This window comes from Miniopterus schreibersii (genome assembly GCF_964146895.1).
Source record: "Miniopterus schreibersii genome assembly, chromosome: 10".
NCBI classification, from domain to species: Eukaryota; Metazoa; Chordata; class Mammalia; order Chiroptera; family Miniopteridae; genus Miniopterus; species Miniopterus schreibersii.
Window position 1 is genome coordinate 12,069,460 of NC_138110.1, and position 21,182 is coordinate 12,090,641.

At 47.2% G+C, this 21,182-nt stretch overlaps 1 protein-coding gene across 1 annotated transcript in view; it reads right to left on the bottom strand.

Moving 5' to 3' along the window:
• Positions 1–1,023: 1,023 nt before the first annotated feature.
• Positions 1,024–21,182, bottom strand: part of TNFRSF11A (TNF receptor superfamily member 11a) — a gene marked incomplete at its 5' end in the record, with an annotated part of 50,763 nt that continues 30,604 nt past the window's right edge. Inside the window, 4 exons of the mRNA XM_081149062.1 lie at positions 1,024–3,643; positions 15,251–15,986; positions 17,255–17,307; positions 19,928–20,041. Coding sequence (XP_081005188.1) covers positions 3,363–3,643; positions 15,251–15,986; positions 17,255–17,307; positions 19,928–20,041 — 1,184 coding nt within the window. The 3' untranslated portion in view covers positions 1,024–3,362. The remainder of the gene's footprint in view (positions 3,644–15,250; positions 15,987–17,254; positions 17,308–19,927; positions 20,042–21,182) is intronic.

Sequence of the window (21,182 nt, forward strand, 5' to 3'; positions counted from 1 at the left end):
TATCTCATCAGCATCCTCGATTTTGCAAATACGGGCACTTTTCAACGACTGCCAGTAGAATGCACCTGGACCGTAGACCCAGTTCCCCAACCACGAACACTTGGCTTTGGAAGGAATTTCAGTACTTAACATGAATGTGCCTCGAGGTTGCAGGGGTGCACCACACTCTGCACTGCCACGGGAGGGACCACTTACTGGAGGCTCCGCTCCTGCTCCTAGGTGCACAGCTCTGCCCTGCACCATTTTACTCTGAGCAATGCACCTGTGGTAGACAGAGGGCAAAAAGGGCCCCATTGTCCCCTCCTTGTATCTTCTTCTCTCCCACTGTCACTGTGCAACGCTTCCCATAGAGGTGGGGCTCTGCTTCCCACCCCTTGAATCTGGGCTGCCCTTGTGTCTCACTTTGGTCAACAGAGAGTGGCAGAGAACAGCGTGCCAGTTTGAGCCTAGGCCTCCAAAATCCTGGCACGTTTTTGCCTGCTCTCTTGGAACCCTGCCATCAGCACAAGGTCAGGCCCCCTGCTGGGAGGATAAGGGTCCATGTGGAGAGGGCTCGGTCAGGCCCAGCCGACCCCCGCCTGCCTGCAGACTGCACGTGGGAGCACGCCAGGCCTGAAGAACCAGGCCTGAAGAGCCAAGCTGAGCCAATACGGACTTAGGAACTAAATAAGTGGTAGTGTTTTAAGCCACTAAATTTTGGGTAGTTTGTTTCACAGCAAGAGCCTTCTCTCCTCCACCATATGAAGGTTCCAGTACAGAATATTATTCAAACTGCTCTTTGCACTTACAGGGAGAGAGAAAAATAGATTTTTTTCTTTCTTCTGGTAGTTGAGTTAAATATGGGTAGGAACTACTGGACTCCATTTCCCTTTCAACTTTATGTTTTAAAGAATTTTCTTATGAGATCAACAGCAGATATATGTCATCAAAGCAAGCAAGTCATGTTTTGTCCCAACTCAGTTGTCAAAGGTTCCACCAATAAGACACGACATAACCAAAATTTACCACCACAGAGATCAGGAGTAAGACAGATCATTGTTTTACAAAGAGCCCTGTTTAAGCAAACCATGAAAAAAAAATCTTCTGTGGTCAAATATACATTTAATAATCTCTTTATCACATTCCCCCAAACAAGTTTTCATCATTTTCTTCATTTCATACATTTGTCACACACATCTTTATAATACGCAGATGCAGACCAATAATTGCTATACATTCTCCATCACGAATTATCTTTGGGTCAATATAGAATCAGGAGGGATCCGTGGGGGGAGGAATGAGAGTACTGCCTTTTTCCGAAAGTAGATTCTTATTTGTTTAGCACCCGAAACAAATGGTGCTAAACATTTGTTTAGGGTGCTGAATTTGTTACCTCTGGGTAGGGAGAGTGTCAACAGCGATCATTAGTGCCTTTTTGTAGGAAGAAAAATGAAAGCACAGAAAGGTAGAGTACTATCAGAGGGATGTTGACAGTCACCGAGTGGAAACTTGGGTTTTTAGCTCAGCATCCTACTTTGTGAATGATACTTTGTTTGATATGTTGCATCTCAAAAGGTATCATGGTTTCTTCCATTTTTATAACATCTCTTTGGATGAATGTTAACTAAAAGGGCAGAACAGACAGTCAATTCCCAATCATCATGGCAATGCAGTTATTTCTTGTAATTTTTTACGTCGGCTAAGGAATCCCATAAACTATAAAGCCGCCCTCTGTTTCCCCATGAACAAAACTGACTGCTACTGTTGCAGCATTTCCAAGAGAACCTCAGCCAGCAGGGAGAAACCAACGATCAGTGGTCATTCCCTTCAGCTGGGCCACCCGAGTGTGGACAGTGTCTGCTGTTAGCACTCTGAGAGCCTACTAGACCTGCAAAATTAATTTTAGGCATTTTAACTTTTCTCTAGTATTTGAGAACAAATACTCACTGACCAGGACAGACGGAGCAACTCAGCCTGACTCACACCGTATGTTTCCTCACAAGAGGGCTGATGCTAAGAGAAAAGCACCTGTATGACACATTTGCTTCGATTCACAATAGGAAGGCTGGTTTTTAATGTAAATGCACTGGAAAATAGCAGGAACGTTTTCCACTTCTACAAGGTTGAATTACAGATGCACGGTTATTTAGGAAGAAGCTGGGGCCTACTGCCTAAACACAGTTAGGCCCCTCCTGTCTAGAGAAAGAAAATGCATATTAACGTTGCAACATGATTCTTTCTTGAACTTCCCTAGCGCCTTCTCTTCACTCTGTGTGCAGGCTATCCCTGAGCCCTTTCAGCTCCCACATCTTTTCCCGAGAGACATCAAGCATAAGAATGCCAAGCAGCTGCCTGCATTTTTAGAGATTTATTTACTGAAGTACCTGGCTGCCTCTGCTGGACCAGGTAAACAAATTCCCCCCAGGGATGCACATGTGGGGAAGATACACACTGCAACTCAGTTCTGCCTAAGGACAGACAAAAATGTAAAAACATTTAGAGGGAGAAAAGGGGTTTCTCCTTTCCTCTCTTTTAGAAAAATGGGAACACAGAAATGTTTTCAAAAACTAAAAGCCCCTCCACTTGTTCCCTGAGCCTCCCTCCGGGCTTCACATTTCTAGCCTTTTTCCAAAAGTGCTTAGTACAGATCCCCCCCGCCCCGCCCCTGCCTGCAGCCATCACCGAAACACAGGCACTTACTTGTGAGAAGGGGTGCAACAGATAATACAGACAGACCATCACCCCTGGGAGAATGCAAAGAAAAATCCTTAAATAGTGAAAAAGTGGGGGTGGAGGGGGGGAGTATCAAGAAAAATGTTATTAAGGGAAATACAAATACAGGAGGGGGGAAAAACACAGACCCAAATAGAACAGGCCTGCCATTAAAAACAGAAGTCAAAAAAGGACAAGCTCCTGATGAAATGATGATGGGAAGTGGGAGGGAGGGAGGAAAACCATAAAAGGGGGTAAAAAAGCGGGGCAACCGACTAGAGCAACGTGCACTTGAGTTGATATGTGACTGGATGCCAGTGAATGGTGACAACACACTTGCGTTTTTAAAAAGCCCCCGACTGTACGAAGGGCACAGCGGGTAGAGAATGTCAGGTAATTTGGGCGCAGATGTACCGACTGGAGCTGCGAGAAGGCGCAGATCCTGGGCCGCGCCCCGCCCCCGCCCCCGGCCCCGCCCCGCCCAGGTGCAGGTGCAGGTGCAGGTGCAGGTGCAGGCGCAGGTGCTCGAGGCCAGCGTGGCCCGCGCGGCCACATGGGCACTTGGCCCCCGTCGCGTGGGCGCGCAGGGTGGGCTGCTGGCCGGGCAGTCGCGGCTGGTCCGCCGGCGTCGGGTCCGAGGGGCGCCGAGAGCCACGGCGGGTCCCGGGCTATCAGCGCTGCGCCCCCTGCTCCTGCACCGGCCGCGAGGCCTTGTCGGGCTCCGCGGCGCCGCACGTGTCCGGGAAGCGCGGCCCCAGGCCCGCGAAGGAGTCGCAGCAGGGCGGGCTCTCCTCCTGCACCGGGTGGCCCACGGGCTCCGCAGCGCCACCGCCGGGCCCCGCCGGGCCCTCCTGGGAGTTCTGACTGACGTAGACCACGATGATGTCGCCCTTGAAATTCATCACCTGCCCGCTGGAAATAAACGTGGAGTTACTGTTTCCAGTCACATTCCCTACAGGGAGAGGAAGAGAGAACACGCAGAGGGTGAGTCATCCATTCGTGGGGAGAGCGGGGTCTTGTGAGAGGGAAGTTTCCCAATGAACGGAGGGGCGATGGCGGCCCTCGTCACCCCTCAGCCTCAGGGCTCCTAAATGCTTGGGGCACACCCAGGAGTTCCTTTATGCGCCCTCTTACCAGGCCTGCTGAGGCCCAGGAAGAAGGGAGAGAGACAGAAGACGAGAGAGAAGAGAGAAGAGACCGGCGAAGACAAGGAAAGGTAAGGCAGGCCATGGCCCCTGCTCACGTTCTGCCGCTTGCCACGTGGGACTCTGGGAGTACAAGCAGGAGCACACGGGGACTGTAAAATCACAGACAAGATTCAAATGCTACAGCCGGGTGCATGTGCCCACGTGTGATCCATGTGCAGCAACCAACCAATGGCCCGGCTATGGTCCAAGGTATCGCCAAGGGAAGTGAAGGCTGGAGGGAAGGCTGTTACCTGGTAGGCCCCTGAGCCCACCTCAGCCCAGCCTCCTCTCTGACCAATCTCACATCTGAGGCCTCTGTCACCCTGGGTGCCTGGACACCTCCCTCCTTCCCTGGAGGTCCCTAACAGCTCAGCCCTGGAGGGCCACGGGGCCACCTGGGCTCAGTATTTAGCAGAGGTTAATTTATCAATTTCCTTAACATTTTCTTTTTTTTTTTTAACTCCTGGAAAAAAGAAAAAAAGATTCAGAAGACTAAAATGGGGGGGGGGGGGAATCAATCCTATAAGTCACTCTTTCCTTCTGAACGCTGAGGAGTGTTCTGTCCCTAGGGGGCTCTATCATCACTTCTTCCTGGGTAACTAGATTTAGCCAGTCTTTAATGAATGGACCTTTTGGAAAACAAATAGGTTCAACAAATACTAGGAAACCTGCTACCCTTTATTAATATTCTGTTTTAAAAGACTGATGCTATAGAAATGTCTCTGGTGAAAACTGAAAATAATGCCACAAACCAAGATATACAGAAGTGCCCCCCAACACTCTGAATCACAAACAGAACCTTTGTCTGCCCAGGGGAGGTGAGCGTCAAAGTGGTTCCTCACTATGAATGCCCTCATCTTTTTTCTTCTCTATGTGACAAAGCTTAATAATAATTTACACAAATAAAATTGGTTCTGTCCCCACAACACATGAAGAGATCCTCTCCAAATTTGGAAAGCATGTTTTGGAAGGTCTAAAATACCAACGGCATACAGGATATTCCTTTGGGGAGCCTTCCTATCACCCACAGGGTAGCTGCGGAGAAGCCAGGACTGAGGCACAGCGGCCCATGAAAATGCAGGGACTCCAAATGTGAGCCACAAATCGAAAGTCACATGGGAAGATTTGTGACTCATGCTATTTCTCCCTTAGACAGTTCTTTGGGGGTATATTCCAAGGTGGGTAGTGGGTGGATTTATTTGCCTAAAAAAAACCCCCAAGCAACATGGGGGAGACCAGCTAGTATTTCCACCTACCAACCAGCCAGACTGACCCACATTCTCCACTCCCTCTTAAACATACTGACAGGTGCTCATAACATACAGTGAACTCTAAGCTAGGGCTCTGCTCTCTAGTATGTCTATGCCTTTCCGCTCCCACCAGTTACCAAGTTAGTTCTCAAGTATGTTTTTACTAGTTGAACTCATGAGGAAATCCAATGAAAAGCGAGTCGTTAAACACAAAACAAAAGAATCCATGAGCTAACTGCTGACCTGGTGTGGTGTGCGGGCAAGGTAACTGTTGAAAAAAGAAAACAAACAAACAAACAAAACCATTAAAAGTCCAGGAAGACTTTGCACTCAAATTTGTTTTGCAAATGTCTATAACTTCTCTTTCCACACTAAAGAAATAGAAACTGGGAGCTAAGCTGGCATTGTTACTGTAAACAACGGCTCAGGAAATGATAATTAGCCAATACGTATGGCCCTATACTAATGCGTTATATGTTTTAAGTTTAAAAAGATGTTTAGGATAAGAACTTATAAATGACTTTTCAAGTAACTCAATAACCCCTGACCAGGGCTGGTACAAGGACTCCTACTGTGGCAGCAGCTGAATGAGTCACTAGTTGGTTAACAGAAAACGTCAAAGTGAGAAACCAAAAAATGGGCATATACCATAATCATTCTATCTTCATTTAAAATATCCCATGTTTCTGTAATAAAACCAGTAATTTTCAGTTGCTTAGACGTATGATTTTTCTCAGCATAGTCCCTCTAGATTTTAACGATTACAACGTCACTGACTGCTGGTTCTGTGGTTCTCCAACCTAGTGTAAAATTGCAGGGGCCACCCTAGCCCCCGTGTGACTGACGTGCGTTCTTTAACTTGATCTCACTACTTCCTCTTCCTACTGAGATTTATCTGTCTGTGTCATGCTACATGTGATTTCTCCGGCATTTAAAATTTTACTTTTCAGCAGGTCAACATCACGAATCCACTGCTGTTGACCTCCTTTCTTGTCAGAATGTTCAGTTTGCCTGAGCTCAGGTAAAAACCCATGTTTTTACCATCGTCTTGACATCAAGAATCTGTGTTACTTTTTTACCTTAACAATTTCATGTCATTCCAGCATTGCCTCATGGCAAACAATATCTTTGATATATCCTATGGGATCTGTATTCTTGTTTTCTACTTTTTTCCAAATGGAACTCAACCTTTTGCCTAAGAGATCTATTTAAACATTTCAGAATCCTTTGATTCATATATTGGATCAAGAACATAATTCTTTGGGGGGGGCACCAAAAACAAGACCTCCAAATTCCTAATGATTAGGATGTAAAGAAAAGTTATGTAAAAAGATAGGAGCTTCTCGCCCGGCCAGGCGTGGCTCAGCAGTTGAGCGTCAACCTAGGATCTAGGTGATCGGGGTTCGGTTCCCAGTCAGGGCACATGCCTGGTTGTGGGCTCGATCAATGACTCTCTCATCATTAATGTTTCTGTCTCTCCCTCTCCTTTCCTCTCTCTGAAATCAATAAAGATATTTAAAAAAAAAAAGATAGGAGCTTCTCAATTTTATTCTTTACGTGTTTCTTTATCGAAGGTAAAATTAATGACAAAACCACCTTTGAGCAAGTCCAAGTCCATTCCATCCCTGCTGACTTTTATGAGGGTAGTAAACTGCTACAGGCTAGACTAATTTTAAAAGCTCTGATCTGCTAGTAACAATAAGTGGCGGCAGAGCCATCTTCATGGGCGTGTGACCTGTACAGACACATGGGGCCCTGTACTCAGACAGGCCCCACAGTTGGTTCAATACTCTGCTGTCATCATCTTGAAATTCTTATTAATTCTTGCACAGGGGCCTCATATTTTCATTTTTCATTGGGCTCTGGAAATTATGTAGCCTGTCCTGAGTGGCAGGCAGCTCTTTTGAGTCTTGCTCTGGGCTTCCCCCCATCGATGCTTTAAGTTAGCATCACTCTTTTTGAAGGTAACATCTTATAACTTGGACATGTTTCAATACTGCAGGAGTGTTTTTGCCAATCTAATTTGCTCTATTGATAAAGAACAATTCAGTAAAACACTGAGTTGCAGAGGCTAGCCGCTCTGCCCTTAAAGTACGGATCCCATGATGTGTTTCCCTGGTGGTCAAGCCACTTACCACTTGCTGTAAAACTTTCAACACCAAGTTTCTGATGTAGAACTAAGGGCCGTCCCTTTGAGAAAAGGTCTACTGACTGTATCGATCGTACTTTTGTTTTGTTGTTGTTAATCCTCAGCAGAGGATATTTTTTCCATTGCTTTTTAGAGAGAGTGGAAGGGAGGGGGGAAGGGGAGCGAGAGAGAAGAGAGAGAGAGAGGAGAGGAGGGAAGAGAGAGAAACATCAATGTGTTAACTGGTTGCCTCCTGCACCTGCCCGACGGGGGCCGGGGATCGAACCTACAACCCAGGTACATGCCCTTGACCGGGAATCAAACACGTGAACGCCCAGTGCACGGACCGACGCTCTAACCACTGAACACCACCAGCCAGGGCAGTATCGATTACACCTTTAATGGTTTGCCTACAATCCCTAGTTTTGTTTTGTTTTTCCAAGTGGAATGAAAACTAAGTCACTTGCCAAGCGGTCTAAGCGCAGAGTCCTCCCAGAGTTTTATTCCCCCAAATCTTTCATCATTGTCTCATGCTCCTCAACCTCAACAGCAAACATTTTTAGCGACTCCTTTTTAAAATTGTCCCGAAGTACTTAACAGTTTTCATGGAAAAAAAATTTCATGCTTATCCACCTCATTTTTCCCCAGTTAATGTAACAATTCATGTTTTAAATGAACAGGATCAGCTCACACTCTCAGGACAGGAGATAGGAAGCAGGCCACTCGCCTGGTGGAGCAGAAGGGCCGGGATATTCCAGAGTGACCCCTTACTTACGAGTAATCAGTGTGCTGTGGCCTTCAGTCAGCTCACTCTACAGGGGGAAAGGAGAGTGGGGGCCAATCTATGTGTTAAGTGGAGATACAGAGAGCACCCATCACAGTAATAACAGTGATAGAAACAGCACCACCACCCAGAAGTCACTGAGTGCTCCCTTCATGCCAGGCTGGCTGCACTGCAGGCACCAGCTCGCAGGTACTTTGCCTGTGACATTCAGGTTTGCTGTCTTTTTCCCTCTCGTGTTTGACATTCTTTTCATGGCTTGTCATAACGCAGACTCATGTGCAAGTAATCTAATAACATCAGTGTCATCCTGGCACGTCAGTCGCTGCAGAGCAGAAGGTGCAGAGCTGGTGACTAAAGGGATGGCGGTTTCAGTGGCTGGCTGAGAACAGGAGGGTGAGAAAGGGGGTGGGGCAGAGGAGAGTGCAGGGATCTGAAAGCTCTCTGGTCTTGTCCTGGCTCTGCCCTCACTAGCCCTGAAATGTGGGACCAACCACCTAACAACTGCCCAGACCTCAGTCTGCTCATTTAGGAAATGAGCATCAATCTTCAAGCCCTGCTAGCCTGGCAGGATGCAGCCGCAGGAGAAGGCATCTGATAAACATTAAATGAATGAATATTGATTGAATGAATAAGTGAATGCACGAACACCCAGCAGGACAGCATGTGGGTCAAACGAGATGATGGGTTTGAAAATACTTGGGAAACAGCAAAGAATTAGTCACAGGTGCAACGATGGTTTTACTAGTCCCAGAATGTAGTAGTCATGCTCTGAACTCCCAAGAAAACAGAGATTCGGAAAAGGTACTGAGCAGTAATGCTCTTTCCATCCCTGTCTTGTTGGGGGATCTCAATACGTCTAGAAGGCTGAAAGGGCACTTTTCCTCTAGAAGTCTAACCAACTTTTGTTTTCTCCGCAGGAATAACCCATCCTTCTGTCTCTGGTTTGAATATTCATCTATATAATTCTACACTGAACCCACGGTCTCATTTCTTGCCATGCAAGTTGGCTGTGAGTCGAAGGTAGTACTCCAGTAGATCACATTTTTTTAGAATGAGTTGGTAATATCCTGATCCTATATTATCCCTCAGTCCTGAATTGTCTTTGTTTAAAAGCAGTAATTCCTTAAAATGTTCTGTCTTTCAGAACAGAAAGATTTTACAGGTTATGCAAACGGAGTCGAGAGGGCAAGGCCCTGGATAGCCAATCAGCAGGTTTGGGTGCCAGCAGGCTGCATGACCAGGTGGGGGCTGCGGGGCCTCCGGGTCAGCATGGTTGCCATGGTTTCTGCAGTTGATGGGTGGCCCCAAAGGGGTAACTTTCCATTGGACGCCAAGGAAGCCCCAGGATGTTCTGCTGTTGGGGGAGCTCCTCCCTTGTTGGTAGCAGGTAAGGGGGGGAATATGAAAAGGGAAGGATGGTGTGGATGGGACTTATCTAAGATGCCCTAAAGAGGCCCGAGGCATTTAGCCTGTAGAGCTTCTAGCAATAGGAGCAGAGCGAGGGCCCCGCATGCACGTCCCTCTTCCTTACTCCCCTCAGCTGCCTTTCTGACAGCTTTCCCCTACAAGGCATTTCTTTTAGTTTTATGGCACTTGCAGAAAAAGATGGATTTGGAGACATGTGAAAGAAAGAGCTTTCCTCACTGAAGAATCAGTAAGAGCAAAGAGTACCTTTCTGAGACAACTGGCAGAGGAGAGGGTTCTCCCAGGGCCGGGAAGCCATCACCCACCTCACAGAGCCTGTCTCTTTTCCGTGGAACCTCTGAGTGGGCCTGGCCTGGGCACTGCCCCTCTCTCAGCAGAGCAGCCATCTCTCCCGGGCCTGTGTTTGCCCATGCGACGGCCCATGAAGGTTCTCCAACACACAGTAAACAAATGCAGTCCCACTGGCAGCACTTTAAGGGGAGTGGAGCTGTGGTTTCAGGTACAGGCTCCGCAGTCAGATAAGCAGAATGTCACAACAGTCTTACGTCGACTGAATTGTACCTGAAGGCCACCCCAAAAGTATGATGTGGGAGCCAGGAGGACATGAGGATACTTAGTAAGTTAGAAACGTTGAAGAGTTTCTAACATTCAAAATGGGCTAGTTGGCTTAACATGAATATTTAATATGACTTAACTAGAAGAATTTTCAGGTAACTTGAGAAAGTTAAAAATAGTTCAACAGAAATAGTGAGCAAATAAAATGGCCCCTCTTGATCAGAAAGCAGACTCCTTGCTTTTATAGGGGCTCCATTTCTGGGCAGAGAGAAGCAGCTTTGTTTTAAGAACTCAATCTCCAACAGAATCTGCATTTTTCAGCAAGGGAATGCGTACTTCCAAAAAGCTTATTATGTCATTTAAAATGCAGAATATATGAATATTAAATCACAAGAACTATAGCAAATAAGACCATCCAGCTGTCATTTAGATATTCTTCTGTAGAAGGGAACTAAAAATATACACGAATATGCTCCAGCTACCCAGGCTACCCTGGGTACTTTCAGAATTTCTTAAAAAATGGTTTTATATTTAATCCATATGCTTCTCACAGAAATGCAAGCTCTGTTTTCCTTTTTCACAGAAATGCAAGCTCTGTTTTAGGCATTTGGAAGAAACTGGGTGTATGGTGATAAGGGAAGGGAAGCAGGATTCAATAGTTCCATTCTTAATCATGCCTGAAAATTCCTTACAATGGTTTGTGAATGAAACTCGTCTAAAAATGAGCCCCATTAGAACAGACAGAAGGCAAGCAGGACTGAATTAAACAAAGTATACAGTGAATTAATGTTTCATGTATTTTGAAATAGTGCATTGATTTTAGCATCAATGAATGCTCAATATTATTACCCAATAACCAACTTATAAAATATTTTGGGGAGGGGGCGGGAACAGGGTGGAGGGGGTCAGTGGGGGGAGAGGGGGGACATCTGTAATACTTTCAACAATAAAGACAAATTTTAAAAAGTATTTTGAACTTATAGAATCAATGAGCCCTTACAATACTTAGGTAAAAGTGAAACATAAGTTCGTGGATGGCATTCCCACTGGAGAAAGAAGAAAGAGTAGAGGACAGGCTGTCGTGTGGGGGGAGGGGAAGAAAAGGGAAGAAAATCGGGGTAGGAAAATCTTTATCTACCCTTTGAGGATGGAAATGGATGGTCAAGAGCAGTCACTTCAAGAGAGTGTGGGACCCGGGGATGGGAGACTGCAGATGGGGAAGGGAGGGGGGCCAGGCATGTGCCCACCATCCTCCAGTGCCCCTGGCTGCCAGGCATTGGCCTTGGCGACTTGCACCACTTGGGTCTGTGCACCCTCCACCCAGGACATCTAGGTCTGCCCAGGACAGCCAGTCCTTCCATCCCCTACGTGGCGCCCCGCTCCCCAGGACAGACTGAGGACGTGGGAAGCCAAGAGTGAGTTAGGGAACAAACAGGGAGCTCTGGTTTCTGTTTCCCTAGTTACTCATGACTGGGCGAGTGAAGGAATGTGCTTATAAACACTTACTCACAACATGCAGCGACCAAGCCACCCTGGGAGAGACTAGAAAGGTCAGGCGCGGCGAGGTCACCGTCATTCCTATGATTGCTTGTGGCTACCGAGAGACGGGTTGTTGATAAGGGTGCGAGTGCGCCAGGCTCAGCGAGAAAGACTCCGGGGGGGACTGTGAAGGGCCGCGAGGGCACAGAGGGGACAGTGGCCGCAGCAGCATGCCTGCCGTCCCTGGTTTAGGGAGTAGTGTTCGCGCTGGGACTTGAAGGACAGCAGGAACTGTGTGCTCTGGGAAAGGGGACAATGCAGAGACAGTGAGAGGTGTTCCTGCTAAAAGGGGCTGACACTGGGCAGAACTCGGGTGGGTGAGTGGGGGAGGGCGCCACAGACCAGAGGTTAGAGAGAGGCAGGCAGTGGGAGGCTCTGTCTTCTCAAATTATCGATTCTTTTTGTGTTGCCCATTCCCTGACCTCAATCCCTACTTGTTTCCCAAGCTTTTCCAAGTCCCCGTGGCTCAGTGGACCCTCGGTAAAGATTTGGTAGAAACACAGATATGTAGCTGGGGTTCCTTAAGAATCATCGTGGGCCTGTAAACAAACAGCTCTCTCCAGCTCAGGAGTGGCTGAGCCAACGAAGTGGTTTCAGGAGCCAAAAGCAAGTCACTAGCCAGCTCTAGACACATTAATTATAAGCAGTTGCTAAAAAAAACAAGTGCTGGCGAGGGTGTGGAGAAAGGGGAACCCTTGTGCACTGCTGGTGGGAATGCAGACTGGTGCAGCCACTGTGGAAAACAGTGTGGAGTTTCCTCAAAAATTTAAAATGGAGCTGCCTTATGACCCAGCGATTCCACTTCTGGAAACATCCAAAGAATCCCGAAACACCAATTTGAAAGAACATGTGTACCCTATGTTCACTGTAGCATTATTTACAGCCAAGATTTGGAAGCAGCCCAAGTGCCCATCAGTAGATGAGTGGATAAAAAAAGCTGTGGGACATTTACACAATGACTATTACCCAGCCATAAACAAGAAGGACATCTTACCCTTTGCGACAGCATGGATGGACCTGAGGAGTATGACGCTAAGTGAAATAAGCCAGTCAGAGAAAGACAGATACTGTGTGTAATCTAATGAACAAAATAGAAACAGACTCATAGATAGAGAGCACACTGACAGCTGTCAGAGGGGAGGGGGTTGCAGGGCTGGGTGAGAAGGGTGAAGGGATTAAGCAAAGCCCCCCCCCAATAATTAATAAATAATAATATAAGAATAAAAAAAGAAAAAATATAAGCAGTTGTTTTTCTTTGACATGAAATAATTTTTTAGATATAGTGAGAATTATCCCAACTCCAGGTGAAAGGGCTGTAACCAAGGTAACCACCATTATGTCAAACAGAAAATAATGGAAGATGTAAATTTAAGACATGGTTATGTAAGACAAAGCTCTGTTTTCCCCCTTCCTCAGTCTTTGCTAATAATTCTCACTGGTCTTTCGGAAGAGTTATACCATTGCTAAAACAGCCTTGGCATTGGGCATTACTTTTAAAAGACAGACTTGCAGAGCCCTTTAAAGAACCATCATTGTCCTGAAAAGAATGCTGGGTGCGAAGGAGACACACTTCCCTACTGAGGAAATGTCTAGGCACTGTCATTTCTCTAGAAACCACTTCACTTGGTTGTAAGTCTTTAAAACACTCACGCATAAAAATCCAACACCCAATAAAAAAAACACACCACTTCAAGTCCTGAGAGCACAGTGGCTTTTAGAAGCTCAAAAAGGATTACCCCCCCTTATCTGTCAGCCAATCTCACCCTCTTTCACACATTTTACAGAACATATATTATGACAATATATATTTTTTAAAAGCAATAATGAGACAGTGCTATTTTGACCAGAAACCAGAAGGCCTGTGTGTGTAGAAGTAATTATGGAAGGAACAGCCTCAAAATTCAATCTGGCTGCTGCTGCTGCTCAGATGAAAGTGAACCTGGCCCGCCTGCTCGCATCTCCACGGATGTGTCACACGGCTAAGCCCCAGGCAGGACAGAAAAAGCAACACGAACTTTTTGCAAATTACCACCACTTAGTCGATGACACTTTTTCTTTCCTTTTCTCCATGCCTAGATGTTTAGAGCTGGAGAAATAAAAGATAATGAAAAACAGACAAGGGTACCTTTTTAACTCTTCTCATCAAGGGAGAGCACAGATCTGGCTTTGGGTTTTGTGACACTAAGAAAAAAATATCTCCTTAAACGTGGCCAACACTGTTCTTCCACAAACTGTCAATGATTTTCACACAGCAGCCAACGTCACCTTCCTGGTGTCACCAACTGAAAAACCGGTCTGCCTCTGGCAGTGTTACCAAGACGTGGCCTCTGCCACACTGAGCTTCCACCTCCCCACTCTCCCCAAACTAGTGTTCTGTGTGTCTCTATAACCAATGGGAAGGAAAGTCACCACTAAAAGAAACAGAGCAATGGAGCTGAAGTAATGGAAAGTCCTTAAGATCTTTAAAAAATGTTGAGATATTCTGAAGGAAAACACATCAGGTCTTTGAAAAATAGCCCCAAATGTATCTCCTCCTTTGGGTCTCCCTGAGGATTGATATTACAGAATTTACACGTCAGTGAATTTGCGCAGTTGCAGCAAACCTCAAAGCTGAGAAAGCAGGTAAAAAGTACGCTGTTCTCCCAAATAGTCAAGAGCATCGTCAGCAAGAGGCAAACATCTCTGTGTTTAAGGCAGGGACTGAGCTACCAGGGTTGAGACCAGCTACTAGCATCACTTGTAGTAAATAAAGGGGCAGGAAAAAAAAACAAAACACAGCCCAGGGTCAAAGTGGTCTATGGATGCGGGTTTTTTGGGGTGGGTGGGGAGAGGGCGGAGGATTTCTGGAGAGAGTCTATGGCTTCCAGAAGATTCTCAATGCGATCCCTGACACCCCCCACCTCTCATGCCACCCCCTTCCACGGAGAGCAGAGGAAGCCCTCCCACCAGCAGCACTGAGCCTTGTATTGACACAATAAGACAGAGAGCGTCTTCCTGTCCTGGGAAAAAAGTTTTTATATTATAATTGGTGGGCTATTCACACTCAAACCGTGGTGCAGTGATAAATTCTCTATAATGATTTTAATTGTAAAGTTGTCCCCCAGGTGCCCTAAGTATATCACATTCGGTGGTTGCAGAAGGGGCTCCTCACGGAAAGCATTAAAGGACACCTGACTGCTTTGTTAACTTGGTATAGAACCAGAAGCTACTGTCGATAAATATTAATGAAGGATTAACTAAACAATTTTGTTTGTTCTCCTGAAATTTATAATAGCTTTTGGGGGGGGGGGGTGATTGAAGGCGCAGGTTGCTTTAAAGCAACAACACTGGAAGTCTGAGGGGTGCCTAGATGTCAGCCAGTTCTGAGGTCAGTGTTGACTGGGGGGTGCATGCTGGGCTTTGAGGTCTAATCCCACCCTGAGAGGCCTGAGCACAAAAGGGACCTGCAGACACCAAGACACAGCCCGGGGCAGAGGGTGAAGTCACAGGGCAGTGGGCACAGCCCACACCCCCAGCACGGGGCTGCCCCACAACCCACCCTGTAAAGAGGCTTTGCCGAGAAAATGCTCCAGCTGAATTGTTCCCCACGTGGCTCCGCTTTTCCCTAAACGGTCTGGGGCCCTGGCCCCCAAACCCTGCACCACGCCCAGGCCGCAGTGGTCCGAGGGGAGAGGCCAAGGGGGTCACTTACCAGACGCGGGCGGCTGCTCGCTGCCCGGGCTCCCGGGCGCCGGGGCGCCCCCGCTGCAGCCGGGGGGCCGCGCATCCGCCTCGTCCCCGCGGCCTCGGCCCCCCGGGCCCTCAGCTGCTGCTTCGGGAGGAAGGCCCATGCCATAGGCGCACTGCGGCAACGGTCCAGTTTTGGGGGAGCCCAGCAGGGGCTCCCGGTCCTCCTCGGGCGGGCTCCCGCAGCCCGCGCAGCCGCCTGCGGAGCCCGAGGCCGCCCAGGGGGCGCAGCGGCCGCCCCCCGCCTCCTTCTGCAAGTACTTTTCGGAGGACACGGGGATCCAGTCGGTCCTGCGCGGGGGCTCGGCCAGGGGGCAGCTCTCGCAGTCCGCCAGGCTCTCGGTCCCGGTGAAGCCCTGGCTCAGGCTGTCGTCCTCCCCCACCTCCAGGGGCTCGGGGAAGGGGGGCGCGCCCCGGCTCCCAGGCCCCGCGCGGCCCGGGAGGGCGCCTGCGGCCTGGGGCGGCCTGTCCACGTACTCGTCTTCCGTGGGAACCTGCTGGAAGGGGTCCCCCTCCGCCTCGCTGACCAAGGCGAGCGTCCCCGCGCGTCCCGCGTGTCCCTCGGGGGCGCAGGGCGCGCAGGCCGTGTCCTCGGGCAGCGTCCTCTCCTCCAGGGTCAGCAGCCAGGCGCCGTCGCAGGGTGCGCGCGGCCTCGGGGCTCCCGCCGGGCTGCGGCCCAAGGGGTCCTCTGCGGGCTCCTGCTGAGAGAGGCAGGAGGCAGGGCATCGACACCCCGTGATTAGCACGTGGTTCAGCCCAATGCTGCCGAAAACGGGGTTTACAGCGGTCACGTCACCCAAAGGAGAGCGGGTGGGGCCCTCGCTGGGGCCACGGCGTGTTGTTTAAAATTAGAGTGGGGACGAGCCCTGCCAGGGCCACCAGAAAGGAGGGACGAACTCGCTTCAGGGGAATGCATGCTCACACTGCAGCAAGGGCAAGGGCCAGCCCCCAGAACTTCCCAGCACGCAACCTTGCATAGAGAATCTCCATCTAAGTTTTTTTTTAAAAAAAAACACAACCACCCTAAACAAATACTGAACTCTAGTTATTAGCTTTATTTTTTTGCTGTGGTAGCGTTTAGTAATTCTGAAACTACTTTCTCTGAATTCTGCAAATGAGTAAACACGTAGAAAAGAATTGGAGGCAGGTTTCCTACTGTTGGATTCAACACGATTCCGCTACAGAGCAGGGAAAGATCAGAAGGCGCTGCTGCGACAGAAACTGCAGAAATCGGTATGAGCTCGTGGTTTACAATTTATATATTTTTATACCTAAGAAAACTGATCTAAAGGACACAGTGAGATAACTACTGAAATTTTAATATCAAATGTGGGTTAGATAATGGTATTGAACCACTATTAAATGTCTTGATTTTGATAAATGAACTCTGGTTATGTAAGAGAATGTCCTTGTTCTTAAGAAATTCATTATGATGTATTTAAGGGTCCTAGAGCACAACGTCTGCCATTCACTCTAAAATAGGTCAAGAAAAAAATATACACATACACATATACACACATAAAGAGAGAGTGCAAATAGTACAGCAATGTGGCAGAGTATAAACAACGGGGGGGCCTGAGAATAGGCTATGTGTAAGGTCTTTGTACTACTCTCACTGCTTCTATAATTTTGAAATTATATCAAAATTAATAGCTACCAAAATAACTACAGAGTAAAGGAAAATGGAAGCTCATCTCTTCTAGGAACCTGTGTACTACGCAATCAAGATTGGCACTAAAAAGAATATAATTAATATCTGGAACGGAGGTGACAGAAATGGAATGCAGCATTTAGGATGAGTACTGACCTGGGCCTTGGGCTACTCTGTGGGGATCAGCCCTGGGATCTGGAGCCCCAGCCCTTCAAGGAAGTTCCTCTTAACACAATGAGGCTCAATGTTTGACTAATAACTATCTCAGCCTAACTGTTAAAGGTACTTCAAGCAGGCATTTGAGACTTTTAAATTTACCTTATTTCCACTTAGGCGGCTGCATGTCTCGTTGACCCAGTGCCGCAAATTAGCTAGAAAAACAAAGCAAGGATGAGGTCTTTGTGTTACTATTTCCTATTCCTAATTCAGTCTCACTGACCACTATGTCAGTGCAATATCATCTTTAAACAGAACCCTCTGCACGTCTTTTAGTGAGAGTTCCTGAGAGTGAAAACATTCAGAAGAAAATCAACCCATCTAAAGTCTGTAAAGACATCTTACCCTCTTTCCTCCCATCAAAAACAGAACTTTTTGATCCATGCGAAGCAAAATATGACCCACTAATGTTCCATTGAATACCTAGGAGCACATTTGAGGGTGTCAGAGCTGCCGCTGGGACGATGCACGTTCTCAGTCCCTTAGCAATTGATCTCTGACTACAGGACTGGGCTGGGCATCGTAGGGGAACCAAGATGACGTGGGCCTAGGAGACTGAACTCGCTCACATAGATGTACAGTGAAAGTCAGGTGCACGCTGGAAGGCTGCGGTGGACACCCCTGGGTTCCAGGGGGGCCCAAATACTTTCCCACTGTACCCTGTTGCTTCTCAGAAAAAAAGAATATGTTCTGTGGCATAGACAAATTATATCTCCATCAAGTATTAAAAATAGAAGTGCTGAAACCTAAAAAGTCAAAACCACGAATTAAAAAAAAAATCTATGACATTATGTCATACAAAGATAAAACGTTATCCCGCCTCCAGTGAATTTTAATCTTGGCTTCACCGCTGTCAGTTCTCCACGGGAAGATATCCAGGTCATAATAATAGCTAAGGATACGATGGTGTGACCTTGCCCGGTTTATTTAACTTCTCTGAGCCCCAGTTTCCGCGTCATGAAACCAGGGAAAGAGTAGTGCCTACCTCGTAGTGCTGTTGGGCAGATTTAGTTAGTACATGTGATATGCACATGGCAGTGTATGCACTTATCGCATCGATGTTCAATAAGTGTCACTTACTGCTATCATCATCCTCATTATTCCTGGTTCTTTTCTGCAATTTTAAAATTACATAAAAATAAAGAGACTCCAAGTAAAAGGAGAGTTGCAGCTCTTTCGTTTTCTACACTCACTCATTTGTTTTCTATACTAACCCGGAGGGCTGTTGTCACTCGCCTTTGGTAAAGGTAAGGAGCACTCTGAGGTCTGCAGGGCTGCGACATCTCCACTGTCATCTCACATGGTTCAGACCTTCTGCTCCCGCTGCACTGACCTTCCTTAAACCCCCCAACTCGCCCTGCTCCCTCCATCATGAAATTCCCTCTGCATGGAACGCTTTGAATTCTCTTGTCTCCCACGGGCTAGTTAATTCCACTTTGTTTTTCGGATCGCAGCAGCCCTGTCTCCTCCTCTGGGGGCCCTGGCTGACCCCAAGGCTGGGCAGACTCCTGTGTTGCCTGATCACCTGGAGGCCTCTCTGCACCTCCCCTTTCCATACTCAGCTTCACTCTGTGGGCCCCATGCCTGCCCTGCCCACGGGGACACCTCCTCCATGAGGGCATTCACTGCTTGTGTGTTGCCCAGTATTGAGACTTCTGTGCCAGTCCTGTCCCTGGTGGCCAATAAACATGTGTTTGTTGCATGAAAATAAAGCTAACAGTCATACATCTCAATTCAGTAACCCCTAGGTCCATGCCCTTCTCATTGATGAGATGGCAGTAAGAGATTATCACAGAGGCAAAAACTAAAGAACAAACAGCACAAGTCTGTTTATCTCACAAAACTATGACTGTACTAGCGGTCCGCAGCATCTGAGCATGCACCATTCAAATCCCCAGTTACGACACTGTTAGGGAAGGGAAGCTGCATTAAATAGAAATACTCAATAATGAATTGACTTGAGAAATTGGATTGGCATTGCTCTCTGATTAACAGTGGCATCTTCAATCACCATCTTCCCTCTTTAATTAATCTTTTGATTGCTCATTGTGCCATTACGTAATGTAATGTTAATGGAAACAGCAAGATATGCAGGGTTTCATGAAGCCCATGGATGTAACGTGGAAGAACTGATCAAATCACAGCAAAGCAGAGGTGGGCAAGATAAACAAGTGAGCAACTGAAAATGGAAAAGGATGGTGAGGCTGAAAGGCTCAAAAGAAAATGAAGTGACTATCTAAGCATTAAGAAATATCTTCAGGAAACTTACTGAAGCCTTGAATCCTTTCTTAAAAATTACACTTTTTAGCTTTATAGTATAAAAGTCAAATATGGTGTGATATAAAAAGACACTATCAAACAATACCCTAATCAAAACTTTCACTCCACCATTGACCTGAATGTTTTGTTTCTGTTTTAACCAGGTACATTAAAAATGTTTATATTCTAGGATCAATGCCACCCCTGTGTATCTGACACCACAGAACCTACATGATATACACAGATAGCTTAGGAGTCATCAGTTTCCTGACCCTAAGGTGTTTTTGTTTGTTCATACATAAATAGGCACACTGGATTTTGGTTGTTTTGCCAGAGAACAACAAATTAGGTATAAGGGGTGTTCCACCTTCCTTTAAGCACAACCACCTCAGGGTGCTTATTTTAAGCAGATCACTGGATGTAGTCAGTGGGTGACAGACGCATCTTCCAAAGCATATACCTAGAAATGCATCTATTTTGAAGATTCGTTTTCCAAACCCACCACAGACGTCATACCTGTCAGTGCTTTCCCTTTTTTCCTGTAGTAAACACCAGAGACGACAGCCACGACTAAGGCCACAGATATGAAGAGAAGCAGGATGACCAAACTGGGCAAGAAAGTCTGGGGCTCTAGAGGGAAGAAGCGAGAAAATCAGCATTAAAGGTGATATCATTTTAGCCTCTAAGCTTAGAAACAAAACCCTTTAAATCAAGCCCCAGAATCAAGGCTGCTGGCCTGGAATAAGAGAAGTGTGAAGGCCCGGACCCTGCAGGTTTGTCACAGAGGGCTCGCGCTCCGAAGGGTGGAGTCACCAGCGCGGCCCAGTCCCCTGTGGGACATCACTGCGGGGAGGCCAGCCCGGGCCATCTGGAAGTGTTTCTACCTCAGGACAACTCAAATCACGTTTACAGTGCCATCCAGTTCCACCTTTGCTTACCTAAGGACACCTCGATCTCTCCAGGGGCCCAGCCTCCGAGGCAAAAGGAAGCCCCTTATCCTATCTTTTTCCAAACACCCACATGGCACCGGGGCTTGCTGGCCCCGAGGCAGAACCACAGCTATGCTGGGGGGGTTCAGGGGGTTCATCTGCAGCCTTTATACAGGGTGGGGCAAAGGTAGGTCTACAGCTGTTCGTATGAAAATAATACAATAATTAATAAATAAGAATACAAGAATAGTGTTTCGTGCACTCACAACTGTAAACCTACTTTTGCCCCGCCCCATATTATAAACTCTTGGTTTACCTGACCTGGTTTCCGGGACTCTGCCTTTCCTCCTTTCTCTTTTTTAAAATAACATTCCCCTGGTTATTTTTAACATCTTCAAAATGGTCTTTTTAAAATGCTGCTCTGACTGTGTAACTCCATATCCAGAATGTCTGACGTCCTCTTGTCCCCCCAAATGTCAAATCTAAACCCCCAATTTTCTTAGTCAAAGTTCATTAATCCTGCTATTCTGCAGCCCAGGTCTTTCTGCCTCATTCGAAAGGTCTTCTTGACACGTCTGCCATCTCATGTGCTTCGATATCCGCACCCACCTCCGGCTACCTCACTCGCCTGGATAAGCAGCAGCCACCATTAACTGTCACTTTCTGTCACTCTTTGACACCCTACTCAAGATTAATTTGACCTACAAAATGCTTCATAAATAATGATAGCTATAGTCTAACAAGTTGCTAACTCTAGTTGGTGACCAAAATCTCCCACAGACACTCGTACTGTGACCACCAACACCCTACCATATTTGGGCATTTTAATGTATGTTTGTAGC